The following is a 14,831-nucleotide window of genomic DNA, read 5'->3' as shown; positions in this document are numbered from 1 at the left end:
TTGAGAGTTTTTGTGCAAGTCACTATACTAGGCACTTGGGAGGGTACAGTACAATTGGTAGACAGGATTCCTGCCTTTGAGTAGTTCACAATCTTGTGGGTTCTAAAAGTAGTCTGCCAAAAGGTAATTATCAATCAATGGTATTTGAGTATTTGATATATACAGAACATTGTGCTAAGCACTTGGGAGAGTACAATGGAACAGAGTTGGTAGACACATTCCCTGCCCACAAGGAGCTTAGCCTTCACTCACATAATTTTTCCACCTGACTTTTGAGGTTGCAATAGAAGATTATTTTTCATACCACATGATAAGCAGTGATTCTAATCCCTAAAATCCTATATTCAGGCCTTCAGCTTTAAGTACATGAATTAACCTGGACTGTGGGATAACACTCTTCACCCCACGATAACCCTCTGCAGACATGTCATTTTTTACAGAATGTAATTCATCTGCAAGAGATTATTGGCTGATCTCATCCATCCCTCCAGAGAAGTAACTCCTCTTCATTTTCTATCATTTAAACACAAAAAAATGAGCTCAGTCTGAATTATCATGTCTGTTGTGCAGGAGGGTTGGGTGGGGATTGTTCTATTTTCTTTTTTGCTTTCTGTGCCAGTAGAAATGGTGCCTCCCCTGAATGTTAAAGCAGAGAAAATAATTGCAGTTTAATTAAGGTCCAGCATTGCCTGTCTTTTAGGGGGCAGGAGATGAGGAGATTGCCAAGAATATATAGGGTCTCAGAAGATTTGTGTGAGGAAATGAATGTGCCTTAGAGGCAAAGCAGTCAGTTTTTTTAAAAATGATTTTCAGCAAAGAAACAGTTGTTTTTGAAGGATTAGGCTTTTGCCCAGGAAACTTTTTATTTTCTGAGACAATTTATAACTCTGATTAAGAAAACAGTAAAGAATTTTTAGTAGCCATTTCAGACCCAACACTGGGTTTTGTGGTTTTCTCTGTCAGGATTCCGGGATAAGATTGGTCAAAATATAAGGAATACGAATAATTTTATTTGAAAATGAATCGTCATTTGCTTAACCAAAGATGTGTTTTTTGAATGTATCCACTAAAACCTCACTGATGCTTGATGGTGAAATGGAAGAATATCAAGTCATGTGAGATCATTGTGGTCAGGAATGTGTCTGTTATATCGTACTCACAAGTGCTTAGTACAGTGCTTTGTACACAGTAAGCGCTCAAATTTCTGGTTCTCTATTCAGATGTATTTAAAAATGCACATGTGAATGCCTACCACACTGCAGTCAACTAGTGGTATTTATTGAGTGCTTACTGTGTGCAGAGCACTGTACTAAGCACTTGGGAGAGTACGATATAACAGAGCGTTTAGACACGTTCCCTGCCCGCTATGAACTCACCATCTAGAGGGACAAACTTCCAGTTATTCAGTCCTTTGGGTTTGGGATTAGCCTAGAATAAGTTTTAGTCATTTGTGTCTTGATGCTGATTCTCTCACTCTAAAATGGTATATTTTGTTTTCCTCCTGGGGAGCTTCCCAGGTGCCTAGTAAAGGAACTTTCAAACAGCAGCAGCATGGCTTAGTGGAAAGAGCATAGGCTTGGGAGTTACAGGACATGGGTTCTAATCCCAGCTCTGCCACTTGTTTGTTGTATGACCTTGAGCAAGCCATTTAACTTCTGTGTGCCTCAGTTACCTCATCTGTAAAATGTGGATTAAAACCGAGAGCCCCCAGTGGGACAACATGATTATTTTTTATCTACCCCAGTGCTTAGAACTGTGCTCGGCACATAGTAACATCCAAGTACAATAATAATAATAATAACAGTCAATAGATAATGTGGATACTGAAATTTATTGAACATTAAATCTGGGGCTGCAGACATAAGATCAAACGAGGTTAAAGGTGAGTTCTGGAAATAATGATAATAATAATAATGATGGAATTTATTAAGCACTTACTATGTGCAAAGCACTGTTCTAAGTGCTGGGGATGTTACAAAGTGATCAGTTTGTACCACGGGGGACTCACAGTCTTAATCCCCATTTTACAGATGAGGTAACTGAGGCACAGAGAAGTGAAGTGAGTCACCCAAAGTCACACAGCTGACAAGTGGTGGAGCTGGGATTTGAACCCATAACCTCTGACTCCAAAGCCTGTGCTCATTCCACTGAGCCACACTGCTTCTCTAAATGGAACCACATGCTTGATAACTGATGCTTGATAACTGACTTTTAGGGATCATGGCAATTGAATGTACTTGAATGGCTCGATGCAGTGAAGGGGAACTGTAGACTATAAGCTCCCTCTAGCCATAAGCTCGTTGTGGGCAGGGAATGTGACTGTTTTTTGTTTTATTGTACTCTCCTAAGTACTTAGTACAGTGCTCTGAACACGGTAAGCACTCAGTACAATTGAATGAATGAATGAGGAGAGACACTGCAGGTGTCTCAGAGGATGGGCTACAGTTGAGACTGAGGAACCTTGGTACATTAAAATGATGCAGAGAGGCTGGTAACTAACTGTCGATCTAAGCTATTGTGTGCCAGGAACACAAGACTTGTCAATAAGTCTTCCAGAGCCCTGTATTAGCAGGCCTGTCTGGCTCTTGCTGTTAATATACCTTATCCTTAGTATTGTCAGTTCCCTGGTTTTTAGCAACAATAAATCCAATGTATGTTCATGCAGAAGGAAAAACAATGTTCTATAAAAAAGATGGAATTGTCTTCATTTTCAGTTTTGCTTTACTTAAGGTTACTTTGTCATCTGATTTGGGTGTTTTTATTTCATATTCATTTAGAGAAGGTGAGAGGTCAAATTACTGTGTATCCATTATATGCATACAGAGAGTCCTTTACAAAATCTGAATCCTTTTCCAGAGAGTCCCTGGGGACTCCCTCTGTAAGGCAAATGGTTTCTCTTAGAGATAGCTTAAAATGCTTGTCATTTATCTTTCCTCCCTTATTGTCCATCTCTGGATCTTCAGGTTTCTTGATTAGGAACTGGAGATGCTTTTTCCCCCTCACTGGTCAGACAGCAGTAACAGCTAAAGATGGCACCTTGCCAAAGAAGGACATGATAAATCTGTGTCTGAGCCCCTAAGCAGATGATGACTCAGAGTTAGGTGAAGTGGTTCAGTGGTTGTGTGTGACTTTGGGGATTTTAATATTTGTCAGCAAGTGAGCTGAGTTGTTCCCCTGAATTCAGCAGAAAGATGAACATATCCAGAGACACTATGATTTCCGTGTCCAGGCCCTGTTCTTCCAATAGGTCATGACTAGAAAATGTAAAGTGAGGGAAATCACACTCTTTTAAACAAATAAGGCATAATGATAATACACAATATATAATACATAATGAGAATATAGTAAATGGGTACTAAAGTATATTTAGGCTGGCCATAAAGGTAATCTACTGCCAACGAGAGATTTACTAACTCTCATTTAGCTTGTGTTTTCAGACCTCCGTATTAGCATTTGACTCCCAATCCTCTCCATTCCCTCGAGTCCTTAGAGCCAATCGTAGCCTAGTAGAGCACCGGCCTGGGAGTCAGAAAGAACTGGCTTCTAATCCTGGCTCTGCCACTTGTCTGCTGTGTGACCTTGGGCAAATCAATTAATTTCTCTGTGCCTCAATTACATCCTCTGTAAAATGGGGATTCAGACTCTGAGGCCCATGTAGGACATGGATTGTGTCCAAGCTGATTACCTGGTGTCTACCCTAGTACTTAGTAAAGTGTTTAGCATGTAGTATGTGCTTTTATAAATTTAGGAAAAACAAAAACCCTGGAGTGTATATAATTCAATGTTTCAGATATCAGTGATTCTATCACATCAGTAGGGATTCAAAATGAATTTTCTTGACCAGCCTAGTTCATTCCTTTAGATGTTGTAGGATTTATTCTCCCCTGATTTTACCATTTGAAATTCCCAGGTACAATGAAAGTTTATTAGTGTTGGCTGTTACTGTGCCATCTTCCTATTGGGGGTAGTCTTTCTTTGAAGTTGGATACATTATTAATCAATCAATGGTATTTGAGTGCTTACTGTGTACAGAGCACTGTACTAAGCACTTGGGAGAGTACAGTAAAACTGAGATGGTAGACACATTCCCTGCCCACAAGGTACTTATAACCTAGAGGGGTAGACAGACAATAATGTGGATAAATAATTTATAACTTAAAAATGTTAAGTGGTGTGGTATTCAGGATGGGGCGATTGTCAAATGGCCAAAGATAAAAGATCCAAGGGCATAGACACAGAAGAGAGAGTGAGCCAGGGAAGGGAGCTAAATCTGGGATGGCCTCTTAGAGATGTCAGTCATTCATTTAGTACTTACTGTGTGCAGAGCTCTATACTGTTTGGGATACTACAATATAAGGTACATTCCCTGCCCACATGAGCTTCCAGTCTAGAGGGACCTTAATAATCTTCTGAAGGTGGGGAAAGTGGTGGACTGGTGTGTATGGTGCGGGTGGGAGTTCCAGGCTAGGGGGAGGATGTGGGAAAGGGGTCAGAGGTGAGATAGATTGGGGCACAGTGAGTAGGCTGGCACAAGAGGAGCAGAGTATGTGGGCTGGGCTGTAGTAAATCAGAGAGGTGAGGTAGGATGGGGTGAGCTAAGTGCTTTATAGCTGCTCTTACTTGCTCCTTCATTCATCCTCCCTCCCACCCCCCCGGCACACATACATCTTTAATTTATGTATTAATGTTGTTTGTTTCCCCCTGTAGACTGTAAGCTCATTGTGGACAAGGAATGCATCTGTTTATTGTTAAATTGTACTCTCCCAAGCACTTAGTACAATGCTTTGCACACAATAAGAGCTTAATAAATAGAATTGAATGAATGAATTAGTTTCTGTTGGAGGTGTTGTATGGGCAGCCATTGGAGGTTCTTGAGTGGGGAGACATGGACTGAGCACCACATGTATTGAGCACTTACTGAATGCAAAACACTTTTCTAAGCACTTGGGAGAGCACAATATAACGATAGACATATTCCCTCCCAACAATGAGCTCACAGTCTAGAGGGGGAGACAGACATTATAGTTAAATAAATTACAGATAGATACATATATGTCCTGGGGATGGGAGGGAGGATGAATGAAGGAGCAAGTAAGAGTGGCTATAAAGCACTCTATCAGCACGGTATGTTTTATTTGTGCTGGTTCATTGGAAATTATACTAAATGCATTTCCTTCTCCTAGGCTCTTTTTTCCTTTGGCTCACAATACCTTGGTTTTGATGTCAAAATTAATTTTTCTATAGGCTCCTCCAGAGCTCTTACCCCAGATCCACCCCTGAGAAGTTATTTCAGGGGGTGGGATGGAGAAGAAGGAATACCAATGGTCACATGGTTGCTGGGCACAGATAAATGGCCCCCAAGAAGGAGAAGTTGAAAATCACTACACATGTGAGCTTTATCGAGTTGTCTTACTACATTGAGGTAAATGGCAACTTTATGCCCACATTTTACTGATTTGGGAGAGAGTAACATAATCTTACACTAAAGTGGATTTCTAAAGGTGTTACTCAGACGGATTAGGTCTCAAGTCATCTATTTAATTTTCCTGTTATGAGAATAGAGACTCCTGTGTTTTTCTTTAATCAATTTGGAAACTGTTTCACCCAGACAGCCTGCCTGAATTCCTTGGATTATATTCGTAATTCCATCACTGCAAAATGCTGGTATTTGGAACTAAGATAAAGAACTTCAGTTGCTTGGTAACTTGGAAATCCTGCATAGTAAGGTGACCAAAGTGCAATCATAGTAAATTTCCTTCAGCTAAACTGATGGCTTTTTGCTAGCAAGCAGAAAATGTACATGGTTGACTATTAATAAGCATAATAGGATCTTAGTAGCAGCATACGGAGAACATACTGAGACGTCAGTGATCAGAGCTCCCAAATTCAGCAGATGGTGTATAATGTGTCTGTATGTCACTGGAAAAAAAAAGAACAGCGATGGCTTTGGGGAAAGTATCATTTTGATATGCTTACTTGGGAACTTCTTAAGTGTTGATTTAAAATGGCCTTTTAAAAGAAAAATACGATCTCCATCCTTCTTGTAAATATAATAGTAGAATCACTCATTTTCTTCCAGGGTCTTAATCCTTACATATGAAAGCTAAATGGGATCATTGATGTTTAACTTAGAATGTAATAAAGCAATGAAAGTTTGAAAAAAAATAATATGCCCTCTTCTTTAGATGTTATTACCAGTAGGGAATTGTAGCCACTATTTTGTGTTCTTTAGAATGAAAGTTATATTGTGGAAATATTCAGGGATTTTACTCACTGCCAATGAGTTAATTGTCCTTGGGGGAAATAATGATCCTTTTAAAAAAATCACTGCAAGAATTAGCCAAATTCACTTCAGTTTTTTGTCCTTTTCCCCCTAGAATTATAACATTGTGAAATGTGGTTGATGAAAAGTGTGGTAAGAGTTTTACCCTCTCTTCTGGCAATGACTTTTCACATTGCTTGATTGACTTTAACATCATTAGTGATCTTCTTGCATGAAATAAGAGCTAGGAGCTAGTGACCTCTCAGCTTCCATGGGCTGATCTGTGCATTTCCTAAGTGCCACGTTTGTGTCTACACAGTGAGAGTTTGTAAAGGACCAATGAGTGAATATCCATAATCCTATGCACTTGTAGAGAAGGAAACAAGATTGCTACCAAACTTTGTAATCCTACATAAAGACAAGTTGAAATTTGAATGAAAAATACCCAGCTTCATCTTGCCAATAAGTGGAAAGTTTAAACTGAATGTTGATCTTTCATCATGTGACAAACCAGGAAGAAAGGTTTGTTTTCCTTTTGTATACACAGAAGGCATTCAGATGCTCTTGTCCACAATGATGATGATTTAGTATGTAAAGAAAAGAAATGAAGCTGAAATAACAAAAAAAGTCCAATCCCAATCCCTGTTTTATCTTGTCCTTTCAGTGGTACTCTGAATAATAAAACACTCAAATTGGGATTAAAACAATCTGTGAAAACAATACATAGTTAAGTGATCTGTGAAATCATAGTCTATCCTGTTCTTTACAGTTCACACTCTGATTTGCTTTGTGGTAGTCGTTTTCTTAATTTAAAAACATCTTGAGACTATCCAAATGCAGAATTTAGTGAGTAGTGATGACTTCTATATAGTTGATCCACTTCAAGTGAGTTTGAATTCTCCATGAATGGAAAGATGCCATGTATAATTCATTAACTCCACATCTTTACAAGAAAGAGGCTCCAAGGGTGCTTATGAAGAGTGTAGAATAAACAACTTTCTGTGTATAGAATTAGTAACAACCTATGGTTAAATTCTGCAGCTCAATGGAGAGGATCTCTTGAAGATTTAGAAATTACGATGAGAAGTATACTGTTTTTGTCAATTTATGTCTTCCCCATAAGTTGATAAACTCCTCAAGAATAGGATTCATGTCTCTTCTTTTCATTACTTCCCCTCTGCCCCCACCTCCCTCCCCCACCATACCCAATTTAGAGTTATGCACACAGGTGCTCAGTAAATATTATTGAATGTTGTTGACATATAGGTGACTGAGCTTAGAGACTTGTAAGAATGCTTTGCAAATTTCAAATGGAACTTTGAACTTTGTACCTGCACATGTTAGTCTGATTGTGGTCTGGGTGTTTTCTATGATAATTAAAGGAACTAAGATCCTAGGGGGAAGTGATTATCCAGGGGCACAAAGGGTGTGTCAAATTTAGAACAAATCTGGTTATTTTGGTTGAATCCAGACTTCAACCAAATGTCCTGGTTATTCATACAAAATACTCTGGGCTAATGATTATACTTTCTTGTCCAAGGAATGAATTCTTGACCTCCTTGTGTATATTGGGTATTTCCTTTCCTTCATTAGTTCTCGCCTTCCCTGTTCTTTCTCATCCCTTTTGCCCCTTTCATTTTTTTTTTCTTCTCCACTCTCCAATTGCTGTCGTCTCTCAGGCTTTCAGGACACCATGTTTTTTTAAGTCTGAACAAAAGTTGTTGGGATAGTTAGATTATGGCTCTGTAGAGGCAAGAGAACAGAGTCCATAGAATTGATTGTGATGGGAGGATTGGGAGACGTTTATGTACTGTTTTAATCAAAGAAAGCAGATATTGGCTTATAGTTATTTGCCAACCTACTCACTGTACGTTGATTTCATGTCTCACCACTGATCTCTCACCCATGCCCTGCCTCTGGCCTGGAACAACCCTCCCTCTTCATATCTAACAGACAGTCACTCTCCCCATTTTCAAAGGCTTATTGAAGGCACATCTTCTCCAAGAGACCTTCCCTGCCTAAGCCCTTGTCTCTTCTCCCCCTCCCTCCTGTGTCACCTTGCACTTGGATTTGTACCTGTTATTCACCCTCTCTCAGGCCCATAGCACTTAGGTACATATCTGTAATTCATTTATTTAGATTAATGTGTTTCTTTCCCTCTAGATGGTAAGCTTGTTGTGGGCAGGGAGTGTATCTACCAAATTTTTTATATTGTACCCTCCCAAGCAGTTACTATATCAATCAATCAATCGTATTTATTGAGCGCTTACTGTGTGCAGAGCACTGTACTAAGCGCTTGGGAAGTACAAGTTGGCAACATATAGAGTTGGTCCCTACCCAACAGTGGGCTCACAGTCTAGAATGCAGAGCACTGTACTAAGTGCTCAATAAATGTAATTGATTGCTTGATTGAGCAAGCTGCTAGGATTAATGCTTCCAGAGTAAATGCAGGTGGGCATAGCCTGTATTGCCTGTGGAGTTCAGAAGAGAGTTTGTGAGCAAATGTTTGTAAACAGTACTGACACTTTTGGAGATGTTAAGAAATTTTAATTATGTGTTTTGTGTGAGTCTAAAGTTTTTAAACCTTTTTAGAAATAAATCGGTGTGAAGTGGGGCCAGAAATACTTGTTTCAGAAACTCTGCTGGGGAAGTTACTGGTGTTAAGGTTACCACCCATTATGGGTCCCCTACTTGTGTGATCCACACTCATGTCCAAATCCAGAATTGCTTAGTCACATAATAATAATAATAGTGATGGCATTTGTTAAGTATTTACTATGTGCAGAGCACTGTTCTAAGCGCTGGGGGGCATACAAGGTGACCAGATTGTCCCATGTGGGGCTCACAGTCTTAATCCCTGTTTTATAGATGAGGTCACTGAGGCTCAGAGAAGCTAAGTGACTTGCCCAAGGTCACACAGCAGGCATGTGGTGGGGCTGGGATTCGAACCCATGACCTCTGAGTCCCAAGCCTGTGCTTTTTCCACTGAGCCACGCTGCTTCTCATTGACATTGACACATATACACTGCTAACATCAATTAATGCTTCATTTGCTAGGCCCATAGCGTTTCTCTAAATTCCCTTCACGTAGTTTTAAGCCCAGTCACTTGGTTCTTGTAATTACCCTTCAAGAAGTTTTGTAGTGATGAAAACTCAGCTGATTCAACACTTCAACAGTCAGCATTTCAAACCCCTTCTTGGGATTTGTAAATGATAGGACTAGACATTCCTTTCTGTGGGCAGGCTTGTCTTTACAGTATCAATCCTTAAAAAAATTATAGAGTAGCTAAATGAAGGCCTTTTATAATGTTAAGCAAATCCCACGAAGGGCTCAAAAGCATTTACAAGGTTCTCATGGAAGTATCCACACTTATCTAGAGCACCGTAACAATAAAAGGGAGGCAGGGTGGCTTAGTGGGAAGAGCATGGATCTTGGAGTCAGGGACCTGAGTTCTAATTCTAGCTCCTCCACTTGCCTACAGTGTGACCTTGGGCAAGTCACAACTTCTCTGTGCCTCAATTATCTCATCTGTAAAATGGTGATTAAATCGTTATTACTCCAGCTTGGACTGTGATCCCCATGTGGGACAGGGGCTGTGTCCAATCTGATTATCTTGTATCTACCCCAGCACTTGTTAAGTCCTTACTATGTGTGAGGCTCTGTACTGAGTACCATTAAAAAAATTCTGACAAATACAATTGATTAAAAAAAAACTTGTACCCCATATCTTCATTTTCTTGGTCGAAGGGGAATGAGGTATAGGGAATGCTGTAGCAACACACTGGGAAGCAGTATGGCTCAGTGGAAAGAGCCCGGGCTTGGGAGTCAGGGGTCATGGGTTCTAATCCCGGCTCCGCCGCTTGTCAACTGTGTGACTTTGGGCAAGTCACTTCTGTATGCCTTGGTTACCTCATCTGTAAAATGGGGATTAAGACTGTGAGCCCCACATGGGACAACCAGATCACCTTGTATCCTCCCCAGCGCTTAGAACAGTGCTTTGCCCATAGTAAGCACTTAACAAATGCCATCATTATTAACAAGAAGTTATTTTGTTTCATTTCTGCATTCCTTGCAGTTACCTAGATGTTGCTAAAATGAACCAAGTGGGCTGAGAGTTAAGGTCATCAGGGGACTCGTCTTCCAATTTGGGCATGTATTAGCTGAGATGTGAAATGAATTCCACCATCAAGGAGGGTCAGGGAAGTTGTTTGTCACATTGTAGAAAAGATCTCCAACAGCACTTTATCTGCCCTGTTATTACCAGGCAGGAACTGGAACGTTAGGAGTGTATCTCTTTTTACCATCTGCTTTGTTGTTAATTCATTTAATTGAGGGGAACAGTAACCTCAGGGCCCTCGAGCCTAATCCCTACCAGTCACAAAATGCAACTGGCTTGGAAACAGAGCAACCGATTAGCAGTGGGCAAGTGGTAAAATGCTCTGATGCCTCCTTCTCTTTTTGTCTCTTTGCAGCTGGTGCTACCTATATCTTTGGGAAGAGTGGCGGTCTCATATTGTACACCTGGCCTGCAAACGACCGTCCCAGCACCCGATCAGACCGCCTTGCCGTGGGTTTCAGCACAACGGTGAAGGATGGCATCCTGGTTCGGATCGACAGTGCTCCAGGACTAGGAGATTTCCTTCAACTTCACATAGTGAGTACTGGGGCCCAGGCCTCAATTCTTCTTGGCGCAGCCTGCCTCAGTTGGTGCTACGAAGAAAGGCATCTCCAGTGCCGTGTTTCTATTGCGACGTTAATATTGCCGATTTGACTTGACAGAGCTGGGCTTGAGGTTGCTGTGGGGCGACTGTGGATGCATCGCCTACTCTGCCAAGTGGCTTCTACCAATAACATCTGATTACGTTGGCTGTGTGGCAGTGGTAGTGATCCTTGCTGTGTTGCAGCATCAAGGAGGCGGCTGAGGGAAAGAGTAAATGGGGGCAGTACCTAGGCAAGGAGGCACGATGGCCATGGCAGGGAATCATGGACAGTTGCTATGCTTTTTTTTTTCTCCAGGTGCATTAACCTTTTACTTCTGCTTAACAAGGTTACCTGCCTTCTGAATGCAGAAGGTGGGGGTCCTTAATCTGGTACAAGACCCAGGGTAAATTCTCTGGTTCTTTCCCTTCTCCCTGTCCCTGATTGTGCAATAATATAAATAATCATCAATAATTATGGTGTCTAAGAAGTGCTTACTGCACATTGAGCTCTGGGATGGATAAAAGGTTATCATATCGAATGTGGTCCTCTTCCCACACAGGGCTATAGAGAAGCTGTGTGGCTTAATGGCAAGAACAGGAGCTTGGGAGTCAGAGGATGTGGGTTCTAATTCCGCCTCTACCAGTTGTCTGCTGTGGGACCCTGGGCAAGTCACTGAGCTTCTCTGTGCCTCAGTTACCTCATTTGGAAAATGGGGATTAAGACTGTGAGCCCCACGTGCGACAACCTTGTATCTACCCAAGCACTTAGAACAGTGCTTAACTATTATTATTGTTATTATTAATATTATCTTATTCTCCTTTCACTGTAAAAGAAACTGAAGCCCGAGGTCAAAATCACACAGCAGGCCAGAGGCATAACCGGGATTAAAACCCATGTCTCCTGACTTTCAGTCCTATGCTCTTTCCACTGGATGCCTCTGGGCAATTGCTTATACATATCAAGAAATTAATGAATGATGTTTATTGAGCACTTACTATGTGCAGAGCACTGCACTGAACACCTGGGAGAGTACAAGCAATAAAATCAGTAGACACAATCTGTGCCCTTGAGTTTTACAATCTTACAGGATGTTTGCCAACTTCTCCAAAGGTTGGATCCTTTAGCTCCACTGAAATTTTGAGCCTCCTTTGTGTATTTGTGTTGGGTTTTAGTGTTTCATCACTCCTGATTGACCTAACTCCAATCCCTTCCCCCACTTAAAATCTTAGATTGTGAGCCACCCAAGGGACAGGGCCTATGTCTAGTTCCCACCCGTGTATTCTCTCCCACTGCTTAGTACAGTGCTCTGCATAGTAAGTGCTTCATAATACTATTATTGTTGTTATTACTACTACTACTGCTGCTACTACTGCTACTTAGAGAAGCAGCATGGTCTAATGGCTAGAACATGGGTATTGGAGTCAGAAGGCCCGGAGTTCTAATCCTGGCTCCACCACTTGTCTGCTGTGTGACCTTGGGGAAGTCACTTAACTTCTTTGTCTCCATTCCTTTATCTGTAAAATGGGGATGGAAATTGTAGGCTCTATGTGGGACAGGACTCTGTTCAACTTGGTTATCTTATATCTTCCCCAGAGCTTAGTACAGTGCCTGGCACATAGTAGGCCCTTAACAAATACCATAAAAAATATTACTACAAAAATGTTGAAATTCCTTCAGGGCTGTTACCTTCTTGGGCAGGAGTCTCAGAAAATGGCAAGGGGTTCAGTTAGGAGTGATGCTTGGATGGAAAATAAGGGAGAAGTTGCAGACTTCAATCACACTGACTGACTTTTCATAATTGCCAGTCTGCTTTATGTTTTGGACAACCTGAACGAAAGTTTACATTTACGTTTGCCAAGCCTCCTCTCCCTCCCCGCACGAGGTCATGTGTGCTCAGTTCAATTCTAGGAAATTCAAATAATTGTGGAAAGAAATGGTTATGCTAAGAGCATGTCGATAGAAAATATTTTTATAGCAACAATTAACCCACTTTATGGTATGTACTGTCAGGAAGAAACAGAGACGAAAGAAGGATGTGTTTCTCATCTATAAGAATCCAAAGTGCTGTAACCAAGAGAGAAGAGAAATGGTTTTCATTAGTTAGCAATGGCAAGGCCAGAAATAATGGATTTAATTTGGAACAATATGAATTTAGTTTAAGTACCAGGAAAACTGCTATTACAAGCGAAGATCAACTGGGGAATGTATTCAGCTTCCCAAAGTGGGAAAATAACCAGAATTTCCTGGAAACTTTGTCAGGGTTTTTACCCTGGGCGTTTTCAGCAAGAGACATCCTTGAAAGAAAGACCTGTAAGAGGATTCGATATGAGGCTCCCAGCATTGTCTCTTGGCTCACCAAAACTAAGGCTTCAGCTACGCTAACCAGTGCCCACCTCCAGCACCTGCTAGGCGGTATTTACTGTACATTTGGATAAACCGTTGAAATCATGTTGCTTTGTAATCATGAGACCTGGGCTGGGAGCAATCCAGATTGCTCAATGAGCCAAAACATGTTCTGCATATTTGTCTAGCAGCCAGCCAAACCATGGTTTTTGCTGATGGGAAAAGAACAGTAAAAGGCTCATTAAATGATGGCAACACAAGCTAGGGTGCAGCCCTGTCAGCTGAGGTTGTTGGAGTATGCTGGATGTTACTTTTGTCCATTCAAGTGGTGCCATGACAAAGGATCAGTAGTTGGAGAGAGCTCCAGGAAACCCAGGTTCTAGTCCTGGCTCCACTGCTTGAATGCTGTGACCACAAGCTTCACATTGCCTCCTCTCCCACACTTCTCCTTCCTGTAAACCTTTGCTACTCCCCCACAGAGACCTCTGATCTCTGGACCTCATCCAACTTTCTCAACTCAATCATGCCCTACTTAGCCTCCATACCTAATCTACTCACTCTTGATGACCAAAAAGACGTTTTCAACACCACCCTCTCCACTGAACTAACTCAATCCCCTAACCCTTCATCACTCTCATACCACTAACCTACAGCCCTGGATCACCTGTACAGTCCACCGCCTTCACACTTGCGCTAGAGCCGCAGAACACTGCTGGCAGAAATAAAAATATCAGGCCAACTTTTTCCACTTCAAGTTTACTCTTGCTTGCTTTAACTCTGCCCTTTCTTCTGCTCTGCAAAACTATTTCTCTTCCCTTAATGACACCCATCAATCACCCCATCACCCTCACTAGTTGTTCCAGTGATTTAACTCCCTCCTCAGGTCCCCTGTCCCCTGCTACCCCATCCCTTGCCCCCAGTGACCTGGCCATCTACTTTGTTAAAAAAAATTAACACCATCAGGTGTAAGCTCTGTAAAATTGCCCCTACTCCTCCTCAGTCCCTCCCCATTTCGGCCCCCTCTTCAACTTTCCCATCCTTCCCAGCAGTATCTCCAGAGGAGATTTCCTGCCTCCTCTCAAATTCTACCCCCTCCATATGCACATTGAACACCATTCCTTCGCGCCTTATAAAAATTATCGCCCACTCCCTTCTTCCCTCCCTAACATTCATTCATTCATTCAATTCAATCGTATTTATTGAGCACTTACTGTGTGTAGAGCACTTTACTCAAAGTGCTTAGGAAGTACAAGTTGGCAACATACCCAACAACGGGCTCACAGTCTAGAAGGGGGAGAAAGACAACAAAACATGTAGACCGGTGTCAAAATCATCAGAACAAATAGAATTAAAGCTATATAACAGCCATCTTCAAACATTTGCTCTCCAATGGCTTCTTCCCCACTGCTTTTAAGCATGCCCATGACTCCCGCATCCTAAAAAATACTCCTTCCTTGACCCTGCGGCTCCCTCCAGTTATTGCCCCATCTTGCTCCTGGCATTCCTTTCTGAACTCTTTGAGTG

General features: G+C 41.5%; 1 protein-coding gene across 1 annotated transcript in view; it reads left to right on the top strand.

The window, feature by feature from the left end:
* The window catches only part of NRXN3 (neurexin 3), a 1,831,517-nt gene that overhangs the window by 1,439,200 nt on the left and 377,486 nt on the right, over positions 1-14,831 (top strand). The window contains 1 exon segment of the mRNA XM_038743538.1: positions 10,736-10,917. Within this exon segment, the coding sequence (XP_038599466.1) occupies positions 10,736-10,917 (182 nt within the window).

Source organism: Tachyglossus aculeatus, chromosome 1 (assembly GCF_015852505.1).
Source record: "Tachyglossus aculeatus isolate mTacAcu1 chromosome 1, mTacAcu1.pri, whole genome shotgun sequence".
Lineage (NCBI taxonomy): Eukaryota > Metazoa > Chordata > Mammalia > Monotremata > Tachyglossidae > Tachyglossus > Tachyglossus aculeatus.
Note: the sequence above shows the minus strand (reverse complement) of the source record. Positions and strands in the feature narration are given on the sequence as shown.